Source organism: Thermobia domestica, chromosome 5, assembly GCF_964235325.1.
Source record: "Thermobia domestica chromosome 5, izTheDome1.hap1.1, whole genome shotgun sequence".
Taxonomy (NCBI): domain Eukaryota; kingdom Metazoa; phylum Arthropoda; class Insecta; order Zygentoma; family Lepismatidae; genus Thermobia; species Thermobia domestica.
This window is the reverse complement of record NC_137458.1, coordinates 285,866,965-285,894,338: the sequence shown is the minus strand read 5'-3', so window position 1 is coordinate 285,894,338 and position 27,374 is coordinate 285,866,965. Positions and strand designations below refer to the sequence as shown.

The 27,374-nt window shown below is 34.6% G+C and overlaps 1 protein-coding gene across 1 annotated transcript in view; it reads left to right on the top strand.

Moving 5' to 3' along the window:
- The window catches only part of LOC145685567 (uncharacterized), a 29,483-nt gene extending 21,134 nt beyond the window's left edge, over nt 1-8,349 (top strand). The window contains exons 3-4 of the mRNA XM_081757959.1: nt 2,906-2,989; nt 8,110-8,349. Coding sequence (XP_081614085.1) covers nt 2,906-2,989; nt 8,110-8,349 — 324 coding nt within the window. The remainder of the gene's footprint in view (nt 1-2,905; nt 2,990-8,109) is intronic.
- The last annotated feature ends 19,025 nt before the right edge of the window (nt 8,350-27,374 follow it).

Sequence of the window (27,374 nt, the reverse complement as noted above, 5' to 3'; positions counted from 1 at the left end):
TCTCTTTATATACCAACGTCTACGGAAACCGTAAAAGGAAGTTAATTAAAAAAATAAATAGATAAATGCACAATGTGGAGAAACTAATTTTCCTGTATCAACACTTTTCCCTATAATACAGCATACAACATAATATTATTTGAATTATATGATACGATTTTTCATTAAAAAAAAATATTTCTCCGTTTGATCAAAAAACTTGCCAAGGTTACGATGTTACTATTCTCTAAAAATATTTCAAATATTAGAAACTGGCAATAAATAAAAATTCGGAAACCAGTGAGAAATTTCTATAAAAACAACTCTGATTTCAACTTTCCTTCTGTTCATTCCTCAATAAAAGTGACAGACGTTTCTCTTCCAATCACAGTGTGAGAAACTCCACCTGAAACACAACAAAGATGAACGCCTTTACTGTAAGTATCATTATAATTTCTAATAATAGTAATATTTCTAATAATGCTACTCATGTAAAATAACGTACATGCTGAATATTTATTTATTAATGAATTCATGTGCGTGACTATGTTAAGGTGTAACCAAACACGTTGTACCATGATCTATCACAGATATATATATATATATATATATATATATATATATATATATATATATATATATATATATATATATATATACATATATATATTAAATATTTAATTGTGTCTAATATAATTCGGTGTGATACGTTTCGTGAATAATTAACTATAACTATCGCAAATTTTGTAATATTCAGTCGTTAAATGCCCAAATGTAGACCATACGTAAATTAGCTTTTAAGGTTAGAAATATTTTGAGAATCAGTCATAAATGGATGCTCTTACACAATTCCAATAATTACAAAATACAGCTTTGTTGTGATCTGAATAATGGTCTTATTATACTGACTAACTAATAAACTATATGGTCTATGGATCTCTGAGGTTCAATGCTGCGTTCAGGTGACTATCCTTAGCCAATTGCATCCACTTTCTACTACGTATTCTAATTTATGCGAGATCCATTCTCATATTGTCCTCTCATCTGCACCTAGGTCTTCCTAATTGTTGATATCGATTGGATTTCCAGTTGAAAATTTTCTCCTTTCTTCGATTCTGACTACATGACCTTCCCACCTTCCCACAGTACTATATAAAATTAGGTATGTTTCTTCCTCTATTTCTATTATCCAGAGTGTCTTCGCATTCCCTTTATCCGTTTCTAAATTACATGAGTTTCTTCCAGATTTTTCCCATATACTATGCACTGTAATTGAATTCAAAATTTTAGGTCGCTTGGGGCACCATTTAATATAATTCAATGAAATTAATTTTTTTCCTTGCTTAATTTAGTCCCATATGGAACCATTTTATGGGGTGAATCCAATGAAATTTGGAACACCATAATATATATGAAGAACGGGTGTATTTTCAATAGCAAGGCAGGCAAAAATTCGGAAACTCGTACCTATTATTATTTCCCTGTATATTCTTAGGTAGGGACTGTGGTCTAGTGTCATGTTGGCAGCCCTAGCGACGCCCATAATTGCCCCAGGGACATGAATTGTACGTCGTTGGAAATCTTACAGAACAACCATTCCAACGAGATAACATTTGTGCTACCTTGTTCTAAACTTGTGGAAGAAGAAAAAAGAAAGTAAAAAATGGTAGAAGTAAATATATATATATATATATATATATATATATATATATATATTACATTTCTGGGACTTTGGCAACACCTCTCTCATTCAAATGTACGTCCAAATGTCCTCTTGATCCAAATGTACGACATATAACAGTGTTGCTACGGTCCAAAGAAAGTAAAAAAACATGTTTTTAAAATTTTTTCTTCGTCTTCTTCTACGGGTTTGCCACGGGAGAGGAAGAAACGTTACCTCGTTGGACTCATACGCTTTATACGCTTTCAAACAAGGTATAGTTCATATCCCTGGGACTATTAGGGGCGTCGGTAGGGTTGTCAAAATGAGGCTAGACTACAGTCCAATAACAAAGAATATACAGGGTGACTATCGGAATTATGATTTTTCGAATTTTTATCTCGGTTTCAAATGGTCGAATTCAACATTGTTCTTCAAACTTTCATATTTCCAACGATTCAAATGACGATCCAATGTTTTGCAGTGAATTTCTGAAGAAAATAATAAAAAATCCAAAGAAAGGTAGAAAGAGAGGAAGGAAACATTGAAACGGCATATAATCTTGTCATTTTGTGGAGAAGAGTAGAATTAATGTTGAATAATTTTATCTTATGGGCATTCAATGAGGGCAAGAATGTTAACCATCGTATTAATGGAATATATTTTACATTATCTTTCTCGTAAAATATACACTTCCGTCTAACAAAATTTGTGCAATCACTTAAAATGTAGTACACATTTGAATTATGAACGTTTGTAAATAACTAGAAAACAAGTTGAACAACAACAACTCAACGTGTTTTTTTCAGTACTTTGTCTCTAATGATAGTTATAGAAAAATGAATTGAAATCTTTGAGTTTTATGCCACGGTTATGCCGGTTAGGCTGAAGGAGACGGTGATGATGAGAGATGAATGAAATAGTGGAATGAAGAAAGTGGGGAGAAACGGGAGAACCCCGAGGACACCCATGCCCATGATGTTTGTCCACCACGAAGTTCTCTTGGCGAGAGCAGGTTTTGAACCCAGACCCCCATACACCAGAGTTGAACGCTCTGCCACTGAGCATCCGCAGCCCCCGTGATAGCGTAGATGTTTCCTTGTACATATGGTGCGCTTTGAGATTGCAATAACATTGTAAACATGCATAAATTCGTAAATAGAAGATTATTTTATGTAGCAACTAAATATTTATTCCACAGAAAATTTGTTATTTTTTTACTTTCAAATTCAACGTTGTTTATTTGCCTTTAATATTATTTTCTAGATTATCTTCGCTCTCGTTGCTCTCGTATCTTCAGCCTACGCAGTTGGTGTTCTTGGTGGAATTGGTGGAGGACTTGACTACTACGTAAGTACAAAGTAAAAACATATACATATTTATTAAAATATGATTTTGGACTATTGACTTTTGGATGTGTCGAAGTGCAGTGTTAGTGTTCGTGATGATTGATAAGTGAGAGATGTGAAATCATTATTGAAATCTGTTCAAAGGTTGAGTGGTTTAGTAAAGACATATTCTTAAGCGTTAATTCAGTTGATGTCAACAATGAAACGTACAGCATAGTTCGTTAATATTCAAATTAAATCAGTTTGTATTAAGCTATTTTAAATTACTACAATAAGCACAATTATATCGAACAATGACAGAAAGAAAGGTTATTAATAAACTAGAAGTATGATAGGAGGCTCAATATGCAACTAACATTCATGGTGCGGATTGTGAATCGGATACCTCTTGAGACCCAAATTTGGATATATCTAACTAGCCAGATGAAGCGTAATGTTTATATTGCCATAAATATTTTCGTAGCTAACGTGGTCTAGCCATTCATACTAGTAGACGCCATCGCGAATCAGTGCAGAAAAATCTATCTTCTTCTAATGCGAAACGTACCATTATTTACATTCAAATATATTAACAAACGAAGCGTATGTCAAAAATTCAATGGACTCAATTTATTTAAAGTCCCACATTCCTACACTCCGACAAGTTTCTCGAGCTGCCAGACCAGCTATCGGCTCATTCCTTAAGTGAAGTTCTACAAAAGGTCACGAATACTAATAGTATTGATGCTGGGCTAGATCTTTTAATTTTCCCTTATGTGGTTCTCTGTATTCCTCCATAATAATCATCGAGAAACTTTGTCAGTCGAATTCATTAGATTATACAAAGTTCGTGATTTGTCAAAATCCGCATCATTGGACAGCAAGAATATTGACAATAAACTATCTGACAGTGATGTAAGAGAAGCAGTAAGACTCTAACAACCGAAGACTCGATAGCAACGCCAGATAATTCAGTGTTAGAAGCACTCCAGCAACTAAAATATCATAAACGGAATTATTGGAAGCTTTTAAATCTTTTCCATTTGGACCCACCGGTGAAATCGATAACATCAGAGCTTCAATTTTAAAAGATTTAGTCCTATCCTACCTTTACGAATCAAAAGATCATCCATTGTTACACCTCATTATATCGGGAAATGTGCCCACCATATTGAGACCGATATTCTTCGGTTCGTCGTTACTTGCTCTTAAGAAGAAAAGTGGTGGTATTTGGCCAATAGCCGTAGGCAACGTTTGGAGACGATTGTCGGCCAAAATAATCTGCATCAAGATGCGTGAATCAATAATCAACACACTATATCCACACCACGTAGGAGTCTGCGTCCCATTTTGGCGGAATCCGCGGTACATGCAGCCCGCACATATTATTCTACTTCGCATACCCAGGTGAAAGCATTCTTAAACATGGATTTCAGAAATGCCTTAATCTTCCATCATATGTTTCGTACATCTCTCAATGCTATTCTCAGCCAAGCAACCCATATATAGGAGATAACACTATTCTGTTACAGCGAGGCGTTTAACAAGGTGATTCGTTAGACCCAGCGCTGTTTGCTTTAACTCTCCCACCAATTGTTAATAATATTAAAACTGAGCTGAGTGTCTAGTATTTGGATGATGGAACAAGAGCTGGAAATACGCACGTAATACTACAAACATTAGACAGCATTCGTACTCATGCATCATCAATTGGTTTATTGCCAAATTACTCCATATGTGAAGTGGGATTCCTCGGTGCTATGGAACAACAAATTAAGAACCTATCTGATATATTTAATAAATCAGCATCTGATATTCAGCTCCTTACTCCAACTAATGCAGAGCTTTTAGGTTCAGCTATCTCAGCAGAAGCACACAGCAAAATGTTATTAGACAAGACCTCCAAATTAGTTTTTTTTGTCACGACTTTCCAAGCTTTCAGCCTATTCTGCATTTTGTTTATTAAGGGCTTATTTTGGAATGCCGAAATTATTTTATTACCTTCGATGCTCTCCATCTTGGGAGGAAGATGTCCTATTGGAAAAGTTTGACAGTACCCTTAAAACTAGACTGGAATCCATCCCCAATTGTTCTCTTGATAACAACTCTTGTATACAAGCTTCATTACCAGTTAAAAATGGAGGTCTTGGAATCTGCCGCGCTACAGATATGGCTATTCCGTGTTTTCGTGCGTCTTTCTATGGTACAAACCAATTAATTAGCTCTCTTCTTCAATGGGATAACGGCGAAATCACCAATCTAGATGTGCTGGACTGCATAGCTAAATGGACAAATTTAGTTTGGTTAGACCCTCCGGCTCTCGAAAATCGTAACAATCAGTCGGCCTGGGACGAGCCCATCGTTAATTAACATGTAGCTTCTTTATTGCAGACTACAAATAACATTGAAGATATGGCCAGCCTCTTCGCGGTCATGTCCCATGAAAACGGTGCATGGCTTTAAGCTCTACCATCACCTTCTCTGGGCTTACATATATCCAGTGAGAGCTTCCGAGTATCCGTCGCTCTACGGTTGGGTGCAGATATATATGAACCACACCACTTCCCCAATTGCTACACCTTAGTAGATAAAAAAAAAGGATTACACGGTTTGTCGTGCAAAAGCAGCCCCAGCGGACATCCACGTGACTCAAGTTTGAATGATATAATATTAAGAGCTTTAATATCTGCGGGGCTCCCAGCAGTGAGAGAACCGAATTGATGTAGCCGTTCAGACGGAAAAAGACCTGATGGTATATCATTAGTACCATGGAAGAAAGGAAAGGCATTGATTTGGAATTCCACATGTTCAGATACTTAAGGCCCCTCCAACCTTCAATATTCCTCAGCACAATCTGGACTCTTAGCTGCTCGAAGAGCAAAAGAAAAAGGAATAATTATAATAATCTACTCGATAACTATTCATTTGTTGCAATACCAATTTGTGTCTAGCGGTTCTTGGGAAGAAGGTGGCCTCAAATATATAAATGAAATCGACTACTGTCTATCAATTAAATTACGAGATACTCGAGCAAAATCTTTCCTGATTCAACGTATTAGCATAGCCATTCAACGTGGGAACGTGTGGGCTATTCTGGGAACGTTACTCACCGGTAAAGGGGTCTTTCTTCTGTGATAGCAGAGCAGAGAGGTTTTGAGTAAAAACAAATCATTGGTGCAACACCAATTTATGTAACAACCGAGCAAGGACTAGCGAGAGGCAGCTCACAGTCCATAAGTTTATATGAAATATTACGGCAGAATGCTGTACCGTACGTTAAGACAGTGACATAACATGACCTCTTGGAGCCATTGAAAGCAGATGGTTTAGTATTACCTGAAAAGCAGTGTGGGAACAAAGGTGTGTATGCGAGCTGTGGTTTCCTGGAAAATATCTCCGATCATTCTCAACAGTCACCAATTCCAGGAGTCATTTACGTTAGGAAGCTTTCTGAGGCCAATAAAGCGAAACAAAAGGCACGTAGAACAGGCGAATAAGAAAGTAAAGAGCCAGAGAAGAGTTTAAATGTTCTTGATGTTAGTAAAATTGTAAATCATAAATAATTTATTAAAACTTTAGTGGATACCTGACATTTAAAATTTACGTTTCTGCATAATAATTAATTTGGAAAATTTGTATTCTGGGATCCAAAAATGATATCTTGTATACAAAAGTGAGATATAATAATTAAACTTGCCATTTCATTCGTAGCACTTACAGAATTAATCACTTGTAAAATAGAAAAGGGAATATTACAATTATTATCAATACACTTTGTATTTATGAATTGTAATGAATGAAACGTCCAGGGATTTTCTGATTTTTTCTTAATTGTATTAGCTATTAACAACAAAGTTGAGTTTTATTATTACGCATTGTTAATACAATCTCTGGAAGGATCTCGACAACATTAACGTTTATACCAAATAAGTAGATAGGGACGTAACGCATGCAATTTAACATTAATTAATGGTTAATAAAAATATTTTTATCTATAGGTATAAATAAAAATATGTGGGTGTGAGAGGTGCATTTTTTGTATGGATGGATGCCTTTTCTGAAGCTAATAGCATTAGGCTTAAAATAACACTTGTAGAGTCGCCGCTTTAGTTCAGTTCCGCTCTCACTTAAGAGTAATACAAATCTGGAAATCGCAAAGAAGAATTGCGCAATATTAAAAACTGAATTTAAAGATACCAGTATTAAAAAATAATCAATGATTATGTTATTACCTAAACTTTTACACCTTTTACGTATATTATTTAGTTATAAAGTATTACAAAATTTTATAGTCGAAAATAAATATGCATTATACATTTGTTTTGTAAATAATGCGCTATCTCAGATTTAAAATCTATCCTTCAGGGGCACGGTGCCTCAGCGAAAGCTTGGTCACTTCTGGTCCTAGAGCTTTGTGGTTCGAGCACGGGCCAAGCAAGTATGTGACGGAAATAGACATTTTTGTGTTTTTTTCGAGGCTTTCTCCTAAATTTTCCTCATACATCGTCAGGATGCCAGTTTTTTCACTATTGTTCACTTTTATTAATGAGCCAAAGGTATATCCATGTGGTATAAATGTACCATTTTTTTTCATTTAATTTCAAAAGCATTCTTCGAAAATTTCACTTACAATAAATATGACATTATATCGAACGTTATCTTCGAACGTTTTAATTTAAAATATACATCAGGATCGACATCCAAACTAAGGTAATTTAATATTCTTTGTTTTTACTGGTTAAATACGGAGATTATAGGAAATGGCATTAATCCCTTATCTACTTTATACCACGTTGGAAAATATTCCTTGTTAACTCATAATACCTTTTTCTCAATGAGGATACAACATAAAACATTAAGGAAATACTAACAAATTCAGTTTCTAATAAAACAAAATTCAGATAACATTTTCTTTGAAAGTTAAACATCTTTCATAAAAGCAATCTTGCTATCTTTCACCAAAGATCTTCGTTAACTTTTATAATTTATTTTTAAATATTTATTACAATATAATAAGTTTTCTCTTACATAATATTTATTTAAATAGTATTGTTGTAAGAACCGTAGTACAAATAATCAGTAATAAAAAATGTGACTTTTAGCTACATTTTCAATAATATAATATACCTATTTGTATTTAAGGCTTACCCACGATACCAGTTTGGCTACGCAGTGAGTGACCACCTCACAGGAGACAATAAACAGCAGACTGAAGTGAGAGACGGCGACGTTGTCAAAGGACAATACAGCCTTGTTGAACCCGATGGCAGTGTAAGACAAGTTACTTATGGTGCTGATGGCATCAATGGATTTAATGCCATTGTGAGAAGAGTTGGTGGTAACCTTCACTCTGGAGTCGGAGGTTATGGATACCTTGGTTAATTCTTTTGAATATAATAACATATTTATTCTAATGAAATAAAACAATATTATTTTGCATTATGAATTTTATTCATTTACATAATTATTTCTATTATCCAAACTCTTAATTAATTAATTAATTAATTTAAGTAGGTGTATATGTAGTAATGTCCTTCTAGATAGGGAGAAGGTATCCAGATTGTAAGTGGTAAATTGTCTTTCTCGTTTCCTAAATGACTGTGAAATCCTATTCGTTTGCCCAAGTCTTGTAGTTAGAGAACATTACATATTATTTCTTCCTTTAACATGATAAAACCGTTCTAGTATCGTGGATGAAACGTCTCCCTTTCCATAAAGCGCAATAGGTAGTTATCCGTCAATACCAGAAACAATGTTACAGTGTACCGTTCACAAAACTGGCTTTTATTATTCATCTTCATCTTTATATTCATTGAATTAACCATAGTGAGCTATAGATTTCCGTTTTCACTTCTCAATCCAAGTAATCTCAAGGAAAAGTCTCCTAGTACTGAGAAGGTAGTTTGTGTTAAAAAAATGCAACAAAATGTTACCAATCAGTTATTGTTATTTATTATTACTTAATTATGGATATTTTTACAATTTGCCTTAGCCATATAAAACTAGATAATAAACTAATTAGTAAATAGTGTAGTGGGTCCCGCTTTTTAAAGATTAATATATATTTTTTGTGTGTTTACCAACGAGTATAATATATCAATGATATTATAATTCATTTCGAATATATTTTCCCACTGTACACAGAATGTGAGAAGAAAGTAAAAAAAAAAAAAAAAAAAAAAAACTGGTTACATACAAGTTAGAAAAGATGTTGAAATTAGTGAAAATATCATATTTTAAGTACTGGATTAAATAAGTTTTTTTTATCTTTGTCTCCATTCATGAAACTATTCATATTATACATCATCATTCTCGTCTTAAGAACGTGTTTTTCTTTCTCTACAATACTATATATTGTGTATCACAGGAGTATGACTTGAACTTAAAATTGACACACTAAATACTTTTAACTTACAGGGATTCGAACCCTAATAACCAAATGCGGTATAAAACAAATGCGGGAAACACTTAGTGGCATTGCACAAATACGGTTAATTAGTTGGAAATATTTTATGCAAGACTAGTCGAGATACTAAGGCCAGTTAAAAGATATGATAATCAGTTGAATTATTCACAAATACCTTCTTCAACTAGAAATAGGACAAATAAATCTTCATTATACAAATCTACCTGCAGGAACACGAACTAAATGTTCTACTTAATCTTAGCTCTCACTCTACAATTTAACTACAGAAATCTGTATTTACATGAGTTTCAAATTCTTTCTAGGTGACGTATATTTTCAATTCAATATGCATTTTATTATTCTCAATTGTCTTATTGCGCGAAGTTATTCACTCGCCCAGAAAATATCTTCCTTAAAGACAACTTTTAGAAAAGCATAAGCTTCCTGTCCCCTTACAGTTATGACTTATAGTATTATTACCTCATTTGTTTCAAACCCTTTTCCAATATTAGTAGCGATTTAGTTGTACATATTGCATTACTTTTCTTTCACTTTCATTATTAATGCGAAGTAGTTGGCTACCTTTTTGCTACTGAGATCTCGTTTTTTATAGCTGGTAAACAATGGTATTTTTTCTTTTTCTCAGAGGCCGATATCAATTGTAACATTATTCAATGCAAGAGCAGGTCTGTCTTCCTTGTTCATTCTAGTCCTTGTGCTAATCCTTAGTAATAGCTTAAACATGAAAGTTTTGCCAGGCTTCACGCTATTGTTTAAGACCTTTTAAACATTTCACGCAGCTAACTAGAAATGTTGGTTTACTCTGTACAAGAAATTCCAGCCTCGTATTCAGTATTCTTCTTACTTATTCAAACAATGCTTAACTATTATGTGGGATCTCACAGACTATAGTTGTCTTATGTTCCTTTCTAAATTTCTACATGCCCAACAAATGATGCTTGTTCCTTCTTCACCTCTTATTTCGATGTGAATATCATATTAATATGATCACAAAACCTTAATGTGATTTTTCCGATGAAAATTTCTTGGAGTCTGCGTGATTCGCCAGTATCTTTTAAGTAACGTTGTAAACAGTAAACTGAATATATAGTGTTTGATGTATAGAACTTCCTATATGTGACACTGACCTGAGATAAGATATTAACTTCTGTGGCTAGCTCATTTGCAGATGGGAATCAATTACATATTACTTTGTAAACTAGAAAACTACAGCGCAAATATGAGGATTTGACTTAATTATGAGTTTGATTACCAGCGGGAGTTCATGTCCTAGGGATTCGACGTTAATCAGAAGGTCCATGTCTTATATAGTCTCGCTGCTGAACAAGACGATATATTTACTTGAATTCAACTCAATTGATGGTGAGTTTAGCGACCTTTTCAGCAGAGAGGCTATATGAGATGTGACCAAGAGCCTAACGTAGCTAAACCGCACGAGCTCTTCCAGAAATCAAACCCGGATCATCCACGCTAAAGGCGTGAACTCAAACTTCTTAGGCGAGAGACGACACGGTGCAAATATGTAGTAGAGTTTAATTAAATTTTACAATTTATTTTAAAAAATCCAACACAAAAAGTAATTTTCGAACAGGTTGTGCAGCTGACGAAGATTGGTCTTTAATAAATTTTGAAGAAGAAACAAAAAATGTAAACTATTTAAGTGAAAGTTAATTGGAAGAAAGGAATCATTTACCCACTACTAACAAAAATTTGTTCAGGAAACCAATGGCTTTGACGATATGAAATAAGGAGGTGGCAGTTATTTTAAGTGTAGTTTTACATTTTATATGTTTAGATTAACATAGGAAGAAAGCCATAAGAAAATTTATTCATTGTCTTCTCTAAGAGAATCTGACGCCGTGACGAAAGTGAGTCTAACATTAATATAGGAAGTTTTTGTACTCTGTTCAGTAACCTTATACATGGAGCACCTGCGATTTGGGCCCATCTTCAACCAGTGATGAAAAAACTGGCTCCGACTATAGATATAATCCATTTCTGGAGTGACAGCCCTTTTACTCAATATAGGAATAACTTGATGTTTAGTGTTTTGTGCAGTGATTTTTTTGAAATGTACCCAAACATATCTAAAGCCACCTGGAACTATCATGAAGCTGGTCATGGTAAAGGTGCACCAGATGGCATTGGAGGCACGTGCAAATGAGTGTCAGACAACCTAGTAGCACAGGGTAAGGATATTGCAAACTCAGCAGCTTTAGTCAAGTGTTTAAAAGAGAACATGCAAAGTGTAATCATTGAAGAGATATCATCGGATTAAATTTAACAAATGCAGCGCAAATTATCCAGGAGAAAAACAAAAAAAAAATAAAAAATAAAAGGAACCATGTCTGTACATCAAGTAGTCACTGAAAAGGACACAAGTAACAGACGATTACTCAGAATGAGAATTGGGATTGTAAAGGCTATTGTTATCACTATGAATTAAGCCAGTACTCTAATTCTCAAATTCCAACCAAAGAGAAACTCAGAGTTAAAGACATTTATAGTAGTCATGATGATGCACCTTGTGCGAACGTTTCTACTTCGGGATGCATTAAAGAGGGAAAATTTATTCGCGTTAATATAAAGGGTAGGGAAAGGTCATTTCAGTACATTGCACTGTGCAGAAGTGATGTGAAGGATGGTGAAGTGAATATTGAGTATCTTATTCAATGTGATAAAGACACAAGACTATGGAAGAGGAACCTCAATGGTATTACTTACAGTTGTAATGTTCATGAAGTTAGTGAAGTTCTTCCACAACCAGAAATTATTGTAAAAGGACAGCGTGAGTTCTATAAATTTTAAGTATAGAATAGTAAAAAAGTACTCTGTATAAGTTCTTTTAAATTTAATAATACATTTGCTTCTTTAGTATTGTAAAAGCTAATGATCGGTCTCTTACATTTATTATTGAATACGGACAAAAGTCATACTCTTTTTGATAAGATCTTGTTTTATAGAAGCTATGTGAAAAATATATCAATTGCATTAAATTTATACTTTCCAACAAAGCTTGTATGATGAAACGGTATGTTTATTTTCAGACTTCTTGTCTTATAGCCGTCGAGTTTCAGATTAGAATTTGTGTCATAGGCTATATTCTTTAAGATAGCATGTTGCTGTTCCTAGTTTCGCACATAGAAATGTGAATTTAAATTAGATTGAACGATAGTGATGTTACTGTTATATATCATTTTCTAAAACATACAATATATTATATACGTTTGTATGCATCTTGTAATTAAAACTAAGTATTATGTCATACATATCGCTTTATTATTTTATGCTCTCCATGTTTTTTATATAATAATATAATTTTAAACTTTTTTCACGCTCTGACTCATTAGTTTTTAACTATAGTTAAATATTATCCTTGTATTAACGCTTAAGGTTATGTGAGTCTCTGGCTGCCAGTTATAAGCATAAAATTAAAAAATTATGTCATTCTCCTGGCTTCGCTGTCATTCTCCTGATGCATGGATTTTCCTTTTTGCTATAAAAATGGTGAAAATCTTAATAAATGAGTTGGCCTCGACCATGAACGGTTTAAATTTTTAGTGTGTATGATGAGTACTAATTATGAGAATGATATTTCAATTATTTAAGTTTCGCCGTTTTTATTCTCCAAAAAGCCAATTTATTTGCAAATGACCCATATATATATATATATATATATATATATATATATATATATATATATAATTGAAATATGTTTCACACATCCAGAACTTTAGGAAGGGGCAAGGGATATTAGGTATAAAAAACGCAAAAGGCATTTCTAATTAAAAACATTTAGTAACATTATTTTTGTTTGTAATGAAGATTATCCTCAGGTGGACTTTGCAGGGTTTCCAATTCAGTTCTTGATATACGAAAGAACAAAATAAAGTAGTTATAAATATTAGAGTACAATTCATTAATTTTATGTTTCACATAGCAAATAACTATTATACCGAACCAAATTTAGGGATGGACACGAGTCGAGTCAAAGTTAATTTTCTCGAGTCGAGGTTCAAGTCGAGTCACTGTTTTTGAGGTCGAGTTTCGAGTCGAGTCGAGTTTGATATATGGCTCGCTCGTTCAGCTCGTTTTAGCTCGTTTTGAAATAATAGTTTGATTAGATTGGAAAGCGAAAGCCATGGGAAATGTAAGCAGTAATGCGGAATAATTTTAGTGTTGCTCACGACGTGGGAAAATAATGGCATCTCGTCTCGTCTCGATAACGAGAAGACAACAAATTTTTACAACGAGACAATCTCAAATGTCGTGAACAACAATATAAATATATAATTACTCTAGTTTTTACCATCTAGGCTGAGATCTGCGGGGTCGATTTTTTTTGAGTTGATTTCAGTTGATTTTGAGTTTAACGTCCCTTTCAGCAGCGAGGCTAAATGCGACGGGACCTACTGGTTAACGTGTAATCCGAACGATATGAGTTCCCGCCGAAACTCGCACCTCTCCTAGCGCAGTCTCCTACGCTAAAGGCTCGTGCGCCAACCGCTTAGCCACAAAGGATCTCTGGTTGATTTTTTTAGCTCAATTACAAGAAGAACCCGGATAATGATGTCAACCGGCTCGGCTCGGTGTAAGTGTGTGAACAACTCGAGCCGGCTCGGTTAGGATTAGGACTGGCTCGGTGGAAGCGAGTCAATCTGCTCGATTCGACCGGGCTCAATTTAGGAGCCGATGGCTCGAGCCGGCTCTGTTTGGGTGAGTCATTAGCTCGGTTCGGTTCGGCTCAAGTGAGCCATAGGCTCGAGCCGGCCAGCTCGGTAGACGTGACATGTAAGCGGTCTTTCTGAGGTCGGCTCTGTAATGAACAAGCTGTGAGTCGACCCATTTAAACCAATTGCACCATTAGAGTAGGTAAATTAGGCTCAGGTCATTTAACATGATCAAATGTTAGAGTTGGTTCCCTAGAGGTGAGATGTGGCTTTTATGAAGTGGCTGTATATCCGGCTCAATGGGTCTTCTTGTTTCTGGGGTCCAGTTTAAAAAATCCTTGGTTCGGCTGTGAAGAAGACTATTACGAATCTAAGTTCTTGTACAGTCAGGAGTATATTTCCAACCTGATAAATTTCTTGTATGTCTATCTTGATGAATTAATGGATTGAAGCTGTATTTAGTAGTTTCCCTTGGTTTATGTGTGTGGGACCATGGGTCCCTTGCCCCTTCTTCGGTATGACACTGGTGCTCTAAATGGTCTCTTTCTGTGCAGACAGAAAATTAACTTTAAAAATAATAAATTTGCTTCTACCGTTTGTTGGAACCGAGGCAACAGACTTGATGAGAATAGACAAACTTGATACAAGGTAATGCGTTGCAATTTAAAAGTAACTTTACCAATATTGAACTCTCTCTAGACAAGACATTTCATGTTTCTGTCAAATTGTCTTTTGATATCAATAAAATATTTTATCATTTTGCTTTTAATGTGCCCATATTATTCAAACTTATCCTATTTCTGGTTAAAAGAATGGCCTAACTTTTAATAAAATTCATTTCTGATAATTTATAAATCTTTGCGCTTACACTTTGAAGGCTGAAAGAACCTCAGCATGTCACTGGTGCCCAAATTGAAACTGATTAAACACTTTTACTGATATCTCCAACAGTAAAATCCAATAACAATAAAGAAAATGTGAGTTGAGCTCATTTTAATGTCCCGTTCAGCAGCGAGATTATATGAGACGTGGATCTACTGATTAACGTGGAATCCGAACCACAGCAACCTCCGCCGACATCGAACCCAGTTCTCCCAAGCCAAAGGCGCGCATGCTAAACTGCTTATAAAGAAAATGTGGGTTAATTGTCATTGGAATACCTTTTCTATACTGAAAATATTAACAAATCGAGGCACTTTCTAAAAATTTGACGACTATAATTTTAAAACAATTATTTTGCCTGTAGTGTTGTATGGGTGAGAAACATTGTCTCTTACGTTAATATATGAAAGCACATTAAAAGCTTTTGACAGAACTTTTGAGATCAACTTTAGAGGGCTCGAGTCCGGTCGGATGCGTGAGCTGTTGGCTCAGCTCACTTCTCTGTTCGGCTAAAAGGTTCGCAACAATAAACCCGGGTCGAGCAGTTTTGAACATATTTAGAACATATTTTGAACATTGACCTATGACTTTTAACAATTTTTGGCTCGAGTCGAATACCGGGTTTAATTCCCGGGTCCCCATTTGAAAGGCGTGTACGCTAGCTGCTTAGCCACGAAAGAGCTCTCTGAAATATAGAGATTTTCTGGTTACCTTACGCTTGAAGCGTGCTTTTTACTTGGAGGAATTCTTAAATCGTGTTTAGTTTTGCTTTCGGGTTCTGAGTGGATCTGTTTGCACAATTTCTTCTTTCTAGTCGTTTGTGAAGCCTGTACACCTCCGAATTGGAGTCACTTGCCCTCCTCCTCACTACAAAAGAAGGAGCAGTCGGTGGTCATGTGTAATAAACAAAGATCCCCAAAGACCATTGACCTTGCCAAACCCGAACATTCCCACCTTTTATTGAAAGAAACTAACCTACCTTTCCTTCCACCACTTTCGTTACCATAATTCAAACACAAGTATAAATAAATGAAAGCACATGGTGCAAATGCAAACGAAAAAAAAAGCAAAAGAAATGTATTTATTCCCTGTTTTGGCGGAACAAGTACCCCTGCCAATTCTCCTCAGCACGATTAATTTTCTTCTTTTCTTAAACATATTTTCATTTACTTGCTTGTTTTATTATCAATAGCATATCTACGATGATTCATATTGATTACTGAGGAAGGAGATAAGGTCGTTCTGTGATAGAGCGCTCACCTCTGATGCGCTATGACCCTTGTTCGATCCCAGGCATGCGAATTCGTGGCGGACAACTCCATGTTTTTTGAATTTACTCGGGGCGCTCCCATACTCGGTTCCCAGCAACAGTTCATAATCATTCACCTTCTTCATTCAGTCGTTCTCTTTAGTCTAAAGGGCATAATCATGAGATGTAAAACTAGAAAATTATTATCTATTTATTTCTACCTTGAGGGCTCTGAGTTCATGTTTTCGTCAGACAATACACAATGTTGATAGTAACAACACTTTACATATGTTAGTATTCTTGGTATATTCCACAATGCTATAGAACAGTTGCTTATGTATCAATAATTGTGTAAGCATTTTTAAATTCGGAATTTGTCATTTTTAACATAAATTAGAAGTTGATTATACAATTTTAATCGTATTTGGAGTGTATCGAATTTTGATTTGTTTTGTTAACCTAATATTAAGTATATAAATATGACATTGGTGTTTTCTGGGAGAAGGGGAGAGAAATTAATTTCACATTAATTTAAAATGACATCGTTTTCATCTTTATAATAATACGTAGTACATATATGATTGAATTAATGCTTTATTTACAATAACTTCTAAAATAAATTATAGCATAACCCAATTTCCAGTTTCTCAATTATTTTCCTATTTCTAATTACTTAAGTGATAGACTCTGCACCCTAAACATACAATCTCAAGTCTAGAGAGATATTACATTCCTTACGCTCAACAGAAAAAAGAATTAGATGCAATCGTTTGACCTGCTTTAAAGGTACCGAGTCTTCTAGACTTGACTTGACAAACGTGGGCTTATATGATGTAATAAGTCAATGCTCATTCATTACAAACTTAAAAACCCCTTTACCCCGCGGTCCGAAGGAGGGCTGGGACCTCTTCAGTCCTCGCACTTCAAATAATATGCATGTAGAATTCACAAATATTCATATTGTATGTATATTACTTTAATGTAGATTTTAGTAGTTTTACATGCGATGCTATCTCACGCTTACCTTTGATTCTGTAGGTGAACGGTCAAAAGACAAAAATGCGTGGCGTATTAAACGACATTTTTATTTGTGCTTCAAACACAAAGGTCTATTATAAAATTGTTGGAAAATTGCACTATCAACATTAATGTATTTTGTTGCCACAACTGATCATTGAAGTCATGCCCTATATTTTTCATTTAGATGAATTGTTGAGATATATGAGAGAAAGGACCGGCGAGTAAAACATGAGCTAGTTTATGGGATCGAGTCCTGTTTAGAGCATGCTATATGATTTTACTGTATCATGTTTGTATTATTTTTACCTTACACGACAGGACCGTGGAGTTTAATTTAAAAATATAACATTTAATCCTCCTGTTTTTCAGGCCAATATGTTGTTGCGTATGGTAACATACAACCAGGCAAGCGCTAAATTTTTCTTGGAAAGATCCAAAGTCAAGAGATTTGAGTTGATCCATACCGGTTGGATCCTCGTGAATGCATCCCTGGTGCAGACAAACCACAAGTAGATGCTCTGTATGTGATATCATTCCATGCTAAGTGTAGGGATATTTTTCCAATATGAACAATATTTGACATTAGTTAGAAGTTTTTATTTTATTTACTTTTTAAACCATCAGTGAGACTCCGGCAACACACTTGGAACATATACTACAATTGCCGCATTTACGGAATGTTCCAACTAGTTGTTGACTTGGACTGCACTTACAAGGTTTGGTTTGGTTCGGCATCTTTTTGTGAGTGTCGCATACTTTATCCTGATACCATTAATTTGACACAGGAAAAAAGCGTTGCATGTGTTAATTAAATTCTCAAACACAGATTATCACAACTCACAGTTCCAGAGAGGTCAATTAGCCTTGAGGTAGGTATTACTTCCCTGATCCCGTCTGGGAAAGGGTCTGATGCTTCTCCGGAATATAACCCCGGAACCTCGTGGACGATGTCCTTGTCTCCTAGACTTCAGGACTGCCGAGGTCGACAGCCAACCAGTTTTTAGTATTCAGATACAAAGCGCCTAACTTTCATGTTTATATACGGTGTTGTTATAATTATACCGGTCTACGATTTAAGGCGAAATGCCAATCACTATAATGCATTCAACTGTACTGATCTCCCACTGGAATTGAACACGGGACCACGCGTACCAAAGGCTCAAGCGCTAGCCTCTGTGACGTGTCATCTTCGTGCGGAATGAGGCCGACGAATATGGACGCGTCACAAGAGTAATCAAACTGATAAAGGAAATAAGCGCTGTATAATAGATTGAAAAAATCATAATATGTTGTAAGGGTCACTATAGAATATGTTGGATTCATTGGTTTGGTTTAATATGTTCTTCTTTTTTAAAGAAAAGAAAAAGTAAAAAAAGTAGAAAGAAAAATCTTAAAAATATGTGGAATTTTAGGGTAACCACAGTTGGAAAGACTGTTAGAGGAAATGATTGCAGTCACGATAGGGGGCGTGGTCAACGTATCCGACTCTACAAGCTAAAGTAGGTTCCGCTCCTACTTTACTTGTATTCGTATTGTCTAGCCGGAAGATTGTCCAGCCGAAGCATAGTACTTTTGTTTCGACAGGGTTTCTCTTTATCGGAGAGTGGTTCACAGTTGTACTTCTTGTAAGTGTGATTTGTATATTATCGACGTGTATCGATAAAGTTATACTGGTGATATGTCAGTTATATATTACAAAGTGATCAGTGGAAAAAACGAATGTTTAATTCCTTGATTTTTCAATTCTCGCAAGTTAACTTAGTGGCAAGTCAAACGGGCTCTTTTTCTTTCCTATTTTTGTGGCTACTAAGTTATGATAGTGAAACAGAGTGTGAAAGCTTTCTTTGAAAGTGTGTAAAATGTTTGTGAATTGATAGCACAGATAGTTATTTGCGTTATAATCTTTTGTTCTCAATTTCTTTCAATTCTGTGCAGAGAAATAGTGCATTTAACACATTCGAGACGGAGCCCGCCACGTAGGCGGGCTATATTTTCTTGTTCAGTGGACGGAGCCCGCCTACCCGGCGGGCACAAGGTTTCGTTACTTTGAATGTCAAACGCATGTCCGTAGGTGGGTTTCGGCTTCTCAGTTATACTTTGTGATGCCTCAAGTACTTTTAAAAAAATCGACAGTGCGACCAGTCCAGAATGAGAGACTGTTTCCGCGTGAATTTGTCAATTGTGCTTCAACCGAAGCAGCTGTGAATGAGTCATCAACATACATAACTTCTATATCTTGGTTTTATCGGTTTGATTGATTTGCAGCACAAATCAGCCTTGCACAAAATTCTTAGTGTAAACTAATATTTTACAATTTCATGATATCCAATCACTCTGTAAGGTTCTTGTATTTCATTATCAACGATGTAACTGCTTGTAAAGGTTATTATATGTACCTCAGTATTCAATTGTATTGTTCGTCGGACTATTTTTTATAATTGCAAAACGGCTCATTTATAACAAATAAATAAAAATATATAGAAATGAACAAATGATTTGAGATTTGTGTAATAAATAGTCCTAAGTATATATGCTCAGAAATGAAAGATTTTTTAATTGTATTCTTTGTAGTAGATTTTTTACAAAATTCCAAAAAACATGGTAAAACCGCCGTCCTGAGGGAGAAACCACGCAAAGAGGGCCTCCGACTCGAATGTGTTAAAGGGCAGTGTAGTGCGGGGTCTTTTGTGCCAAGTGAAAGCCCGTTTAGATCACGTTAATAGTAATTCCTATTGGGCATTAGCTGGTTTAGTTTGCTTGAAAACCAGTAATAAATCTTTCATGCTTTATATTTTTGTGAGGAAACTAAGGCACGGAAAGATTTTTGTGAGGAATTACTTTACATAAGAATACTGACGTTTTTCTACCAATTTGATTTTATTCGATAACCAGAATAGCTCAGACTGAAGCCATGTTACCTAAGGAGAGAGAGGTCAACTCATTGAAGGTAAATCCGTATTTGAAACAATTAAAGGTGAGTGAAATTTCTAACTTATTTCCAAGTAGTCGCTGTGGCTTGTTTAAATTTTTGTTTGTCCGGTTGTCTGACTTGTGATACACTCCAAGTCGTATTGCTAATGCAATTTCAACGTCTTTTCACCCTTGCGTTAATTCCCAGATTTTTCTGCAATTTGGTCTTTAGCGGAGTGCTATGTAGTAAGGCGGGACAAACATCGCCTTTTTTGGTCAAGTCACTATATTTCCAATATTTCCAGATTAAACTGGTTTCTTTTTCAGTTTACAGTTTATATTGGTTACATATTGAGTTTTCAGAGTATTTTTATCGTAAAAAACTAGACTGCTAATTATTTTCCTCTAGCATTCTCATTCCACAATTATCGAAAAGTTTAATGAGCATTATGAATATATTATTGACTGAGAGTTGATTGAAATGTTGATTAAGATATAGTTAATTGGGAATTGAAGTTTCCAATATTATCATTCTACTGTTCTAGATTTGAGACTGACAGTTTAAATGAAAGTAAAATTATTTATTTACAGATTAAGAAATTTGATATATATTTATTTGCTTGAAATGTAATCTAGATAATTATATCTTGGATCTTGTTAGTCTTCGTAAAGTAAAAAAAAAAAATAGAGGCGCGTTAATAAATTGTGAAACGTTCAGTTTACTTTATGAAGCTAGATTCGAAGTAACGTTGCTAGAATTGTTGTATTGAGAATAATATTTGAAATAAAGAGGAAATTAAATTAAATTGTTCCAGTAATATTTGCTTAAGAAGTAGAATTTTCTTTTGAGGAATAAAATTTAAATTATCATTCTATTTAGAAATCAAGAAGAGTAAAGAAAATTATTGCATATTAGAATCATTCAGATTTTCTATTAGTATTTTTTCTTGTTATATTGTTTTGTTAGTGTATCTACATTATTCTAACGCAATAGTGTAAATACAAAACCTTAGTTTTGTTTAATAAAATTGTTATATAAAATTGAATTTCTTTTGTGGTTATTTATTTGATATATTATATTTATTTCCTATAGGCCCTATATGTCCGATTTTTCTGTGGTATTTGGAAATATTGGAAAAATAATTAAATTCCACACTGACGAATTGTAGGATGGAGAACTAAATCTTCCGGCCCAAATCCCATCGACCAGGTGTTATCGACCAGATTGCATTCGGACTGACAATTATTATTATTATTGTCATTATTATTATTATTATTATTATTATTACTTTGAATGGTAACAATTGTCAGACTGGAAGCTTTTTGTGGATACTAGGTGGAAGGGGCGATACACCTCTGAACAAGCAGAGTATTCCTTTGTGTTTTAGTCCTTTTATTGTTACTTCTAAGTATTTGAAAATATCGTTTTCTTAGAAAATGAAGTATTTATGGAACACCTTATCTAATTCCTTTCCCTCCTTCCTTTCTACTCTTCGTCTAATTACACTATTCTACACGGTTTAACTTTTGTTGAGTAGAAGTTACATTGATGGGTGGTTCTAGCTAATTTCGACCTCTTTAGTCCGCGAATGTAGTCAAAAATACTCCGTGACGTCAAATTTTCTTGGTACACGCTATTCAAAAATATAATGACATAATTCTAACATAGTGTATATTCCGATAGAATATGCAGGTTTGAATATCCAGAGTGAAGGAATAGCCGTGGTATAAGTTGAAGTAATGGAAATAGCAAGGAATACAAGAGTGTGCAGTAACATACACACACAAAGAGGAGCTTATAGAAATATACACGGATGTTGAAAAGAATTTACACTGCTGTTGTTGTCTCTAAATACATTGTTTCAAAAAAGTATGAAACTACAAACGTTCATAAAACATCAGTAAACACACAAAAATGCAACAGTATTGCAAGCAATCTACCACCCGGTGCCATCTGGAGAAACATGTAAAGAGAGAGCCGACCGAAGTACATACCAAATAGCGATATCTTGGTGGTACGTATACAAGCTTTTACTGTGACATGTACTTGGAATTTTCTTTTCGTAAACATGGAATGTCCCTTGTACACTTGTTTGGTCTCTCTCAGAAGAAACCAACATTAGTCTTGTAGCGCTCCCATCCGCCGTCGAAGTCAGGAAATCCGCCGAGTGTCCAACACACGTGGATTAATAAAAGGTCGCACGATATGTTGACCAATCAGCAGCTCCCCCAACCAACTACAGAGGGAACTACACGAGCCGATGTCTTCCATTGGTATCCAAAGCAAAAACAGGCATTAAGTGATAATTCAGCATTCTATATTACACCAGAAATACCACAAAATATAAAGTACTTATATCTAATAAATAACCAAAGACTCAGATCAACTTAACAAAGGTTTATTAACAAAAGATTACAGGGTGATATCTGATCGCTCAGATAACTAAAAAAAAAACAACAATAAATTTATCGTCAAAGTTCTGTATCAAATTCTATTCATCAGCTTCAATTTAACCGCGTTCAATGTCAATTAAAGTCAAATGTAAGTCAAAAAAAATTAACCTTCGATATTACAAATATATCCAAATATCAATGTATTTACTAAATTTAATTTAAATTAAGGAGAGAGATCGAGAATCAATATGCCTCATTAGTTTCAATATATATCTTTAAATTACTATGTACTTCGTGAAAAGTCAAAGCTCTGGGGAGGATGAATACTAATGCAATCTCAACTATAATACTTTTTATATATATTTAATTTTTAAAGCAAGGGATGTCATTAGTAAAATTCAAAATCAGAATCCGAAATATCTTTTCTCGTTCAAAAATCTTCCCAATTAAATCTCTGGCTAATCAAATAAATTAATCAAACTTAATCATACTATAAGAAGTAATTCAGTAATTGAAATATAACGGAGCAATATTAATAATACTACCTCAAGTACGAAAAGTAATATCAGCTTACAGCCAAAAATGATAAATGCTGAATTATCCAATTTTTCGGAAAATGAAAACGTATGGACGACGAGTTGGACCACGTTAAACCACAGCAACCACAATGAATGCAAATTAACAACCCACACAACATAGAACACACACAACGGACCAATCAAAGAATATAATAAATGGTTTAACACTCACCTTCACAGTTCCTTTGGATTCATATTTACCTCCATATGCAATTAAACCTCGGTCTGCATTTCGTCTCTCAAGTGATACGAGGAATAGAGAATAATTTAATTGTTGTTGCATATACCAGACAGTTAATAATCAGATTCAGACTATTCTTAGTCAATTTCTGTGAAAACACAGGGTTTCAATCGACATTCAAATTGTCGCACTTCGCAACCCGCCCTTGCAATAATTATAACGGAGCGGCAAAATACTTAATATTCCAAAGAATATCTTATTACGCCCAACGAAGATGTTTCCCCAACTAATATTCCTCTTACTAATTGATCGGCCAAGATTCAGGCTAGCGTCTTTCCACATTTGCATTCCACTGCTTCTAGGACGTTACCGTATGTCCAAGAAATATCAAAGTAACAGCAATGATACTTTCCAGGAATGATAGCAATTAACTTTATTAAGGCAAAATAAAGATTCAACTGTTGCCCGTACTTCTCCTCCCACATCTCCTTTTCACCAACCAAAAATGACTCCACAATTTCTCATAGAGAAATGGCATAAAGTGAGTTGGTTTCAACAAATATTTCTTTAGAATGCTTAGCGAAACTAAAACAGAATCTTTCCGACTATTCACACGCAATTCTCCTCCGTTCTCATTCCATAAAAATTGAGAACAAGGAAAAGATTTCAATGGGTAATTACCTCGGACAAGGCAACTCGCCGTTTTGACAAGACTTAGTCAAATATACTTCTTTTACTTTATTCTCTTTACACTCACCCTGAACACGGCAAAATCGAGGAACAAAAATGACGAGTGGAACGAAAATAAACTTCACTCGACTTGGAAAACAATTGGGCATAAGCAGCTTTAAACTACGTTCACAAATAATCCTCTTCATTCACTTCTTTGCTGCACTTCTTTTTTGAAAACTTAGTAAATTCAATATGCGGCAACAATTCACTATTCTCATTCCTTTTTAATTACACACACAATGGAGAAATCCAACTAGAAATTTTGGTAGAACCAAACGATGCAATATGAGTCTAGTTAATAGAAGTCCTCTTCTACCATAAGAAACATTAGTCGAACAGACGTACTCTCCCCTCTGAACAACGAAAACCAAAGGCACCTGCATGCCCCGAAAACCAATTCCAAGACACCTACACGTCTTCAACACAACATAGCTAGTACGCCGTCCCTACGGACGATCGTACCGACCATGGTTCCTGGCGCCACAATCGCGTCACGGGATACACGCGCTGCGACTCGACCTCGAGGCAGTAAGAACGATTACCTCCCCCCTCTCTCTCTCCTTAAATACACTCAACTGATAACAGCTCGCAACTTACAAATTCTTTCATTCCTTTTCCTCTCTTACCTTTCAGTCTTTCTTTTTTTTTAAGAAACAAAATGAAAATACACATTAATTTTAACATTCTCTTTCAAGAGAAATGCAAGGTTGACATTGATCAGATGTTTTACATCCTTATCTTCTTATCTTCTCCTCTCGTCATAGCTCTTCGTAACGGGATCGTTACAGTCTCCCTAGCAGGATCTGGTAATATTATTGAAATCATTAGAGTAGAGTATTACTTATCACAATGCAAATTTGCTCAAAATTTATTCAGCCGTCCTTAAGAAATAATAATTAGCATGCAAAACGTTCCTATGTAAAAAAGGCGCTAAAAGTGATTAGATCATCCTTATACTAAAATAACGGAATGATTAAGTACCTTTTAAACAGGAGTTAACAATTTCAACTTAAATATCAGTTTCGTTAAGTGATCTTGATAGATTAAATTCTACCTCTCAAAATACAAAACAATTCAAATATCTTGGTGGCTTATAAAAATAATTCTAAAGTTTACAACAAATAAAGAAGTAAACTCTTTTTACGAGTATATTTTCATGGAGAAGTTCGTTAGACTTTCGAAGTCCAGAACATATGGAAAAAGATTAATTGCCATTTTTTATGTCATACTATAAATATCAACATGGTAAACGAATTTCTCATAAGACAAAGAGGGTATCAATCTTAGATGAAGTCATTAACCAAGAGATGAGCTTCTGGTTGTCCAAGTCATTTAGCTAAATATAGATTTACTGTCTTTAACAGAATCTTTTAAAGAAAATAATTGTTGGAAATGAAACAATAGACGGTGCAACTGTGTCATTGATAAGTGGTTCAACCGTTTAGATGGTTACAAATGAACTCTAATATTCGAATTAAAAAAAAATACAGACTTTCCCATAAGAAATCCTTCTAATTTGATTCATTGTATTAGTTAGTTTACATGTGAAACAAAATTAAATGAATTGTACTCTAATATTTATAACTACTTTATCTTGTTTTTTCGTATATCAAGACCTGAATTAGAAACCCTGCTAAGTCCACCTGAAGATAATCTTCATTACAAACAAAAATAATTGTACTAAATGTTATTGTTTAGAAAAGCTTTTTGCGTTTTTTGTACCTTATGTCCCTTTTTGTCCCTTCCTAAAGTTTTGGCTACGTGAAACAGATATTTAAATTGGAAATATATGTTTATACTGCATATATCTGTGGACATAGTCTGTTTTTTAATTCATGTTCTCAATTTGGAATTGCACTTTGTTGTTAAGCACCGTCACAAGCTTAAAGTATTAATAATTGGTTAGTTTATTAATGCAGAACATGCTTCCTATTTATGTACCAGAGAGTGTCTCCTTTTTTGGAGCAAATTCTGAAATGACGTCACTACGTCCTGTTGTAATATTACTGAGTATGGTCTTATTGTTGTGATAGTACGTAGAAAGAATATTTCGAAATTTTAACTCAACGGCTAAAAATAAAATCTTTGTCTTCCTCTTTAAAAGATGGGCGAAATTATCCTATAATTATGATAACATGTCTGAGGTTAGAGCAACTTTGCTTCTCGTTACTTGCTTTGCGTTAGTTTGAGACTAAGGTCAGCAAAGTATTACAATCACATTTTTTCTTCATAGTCATTAAAGTTTTCCATTCTAGCGATGTATTTCACTTCGATACAAGAACGTACATTGGATTTTATTTATAAATATTTCCGGTCATTACAATCATCTTTGCCCTTAAGACTTTCATGTATGTTTGATGGTGTTCTTCTTTGACTTCACTAACCGAAGAAGGGGGAAGAAGTGAAATGATCTGTGACCTGTATGTTAGATACCATCACGGTATTTACCTAGTGAGAAACAAGAAACACATTTACAAATGGGTCTGCAGTGAAAAGTTGTTACACCGTTTCGATCGAATGAGAACACAGGAATTTAAATAGGGACCTCTCGTACGAAACTCGAGAGCGTTAGTGACGACGCTAAGCATGGCCATTGAAAAGCTCAATAACATACCTAAAAAACTTGATTTATGATGTTATTGTATTCAGGTAAAATAATTTTACGCTAAAAACAGGATTTTGAGTTGAACTTAGCCTGCAAATTATAAAAATCTAACATAAATAATGACGGACATAGAAAATGGAAATCCATGAAAGACTTCAGGTCTTCATATACTCGAGTGTTTCCATTATTTTGAATTTTTTATACTTTTCAGCAAGTTTAGTGAGTGTACATAAAATGTTGTTTAAGTTTACGAACGATAAATTGAGTATTACAGCGACTTGCAACATTCATTCTATATTAAACAGAATAGTTTACTTTTTGCCACCAATGTGGAATTTAGAGAATTGCATCTGTTTGTAAGGTAACGGTGTATCCTAATGACGGGTATGGGTAGATGAACTGGGAAATCATTGCAGAAAAGATAATCACAAAATAATTGACCGATAATAGTTAATGTTATATTTTAGCAATGAAGCTGTATGAGGCGGTAACTATAGCTTAGAGTCTGATGAAATTTGTGTTTCATCTTTGACCTGAATACAGTTATTATCACAAATGGTTATTGAACCCAGTAGTTTGCTCGTTAGCTATAAAGATGCCAGACGAGAGTCAGAGAATCGACTTGAAACACGATATTTATGAAAATACGGGATTGACTAACAGATATGGAAAAAAAATTAACTTAGACTTAACTACTCTGGTAAAAATAACTTACAGTTCTGTATGATCTGACACACCCGAATTGTCACTGTCAATAAT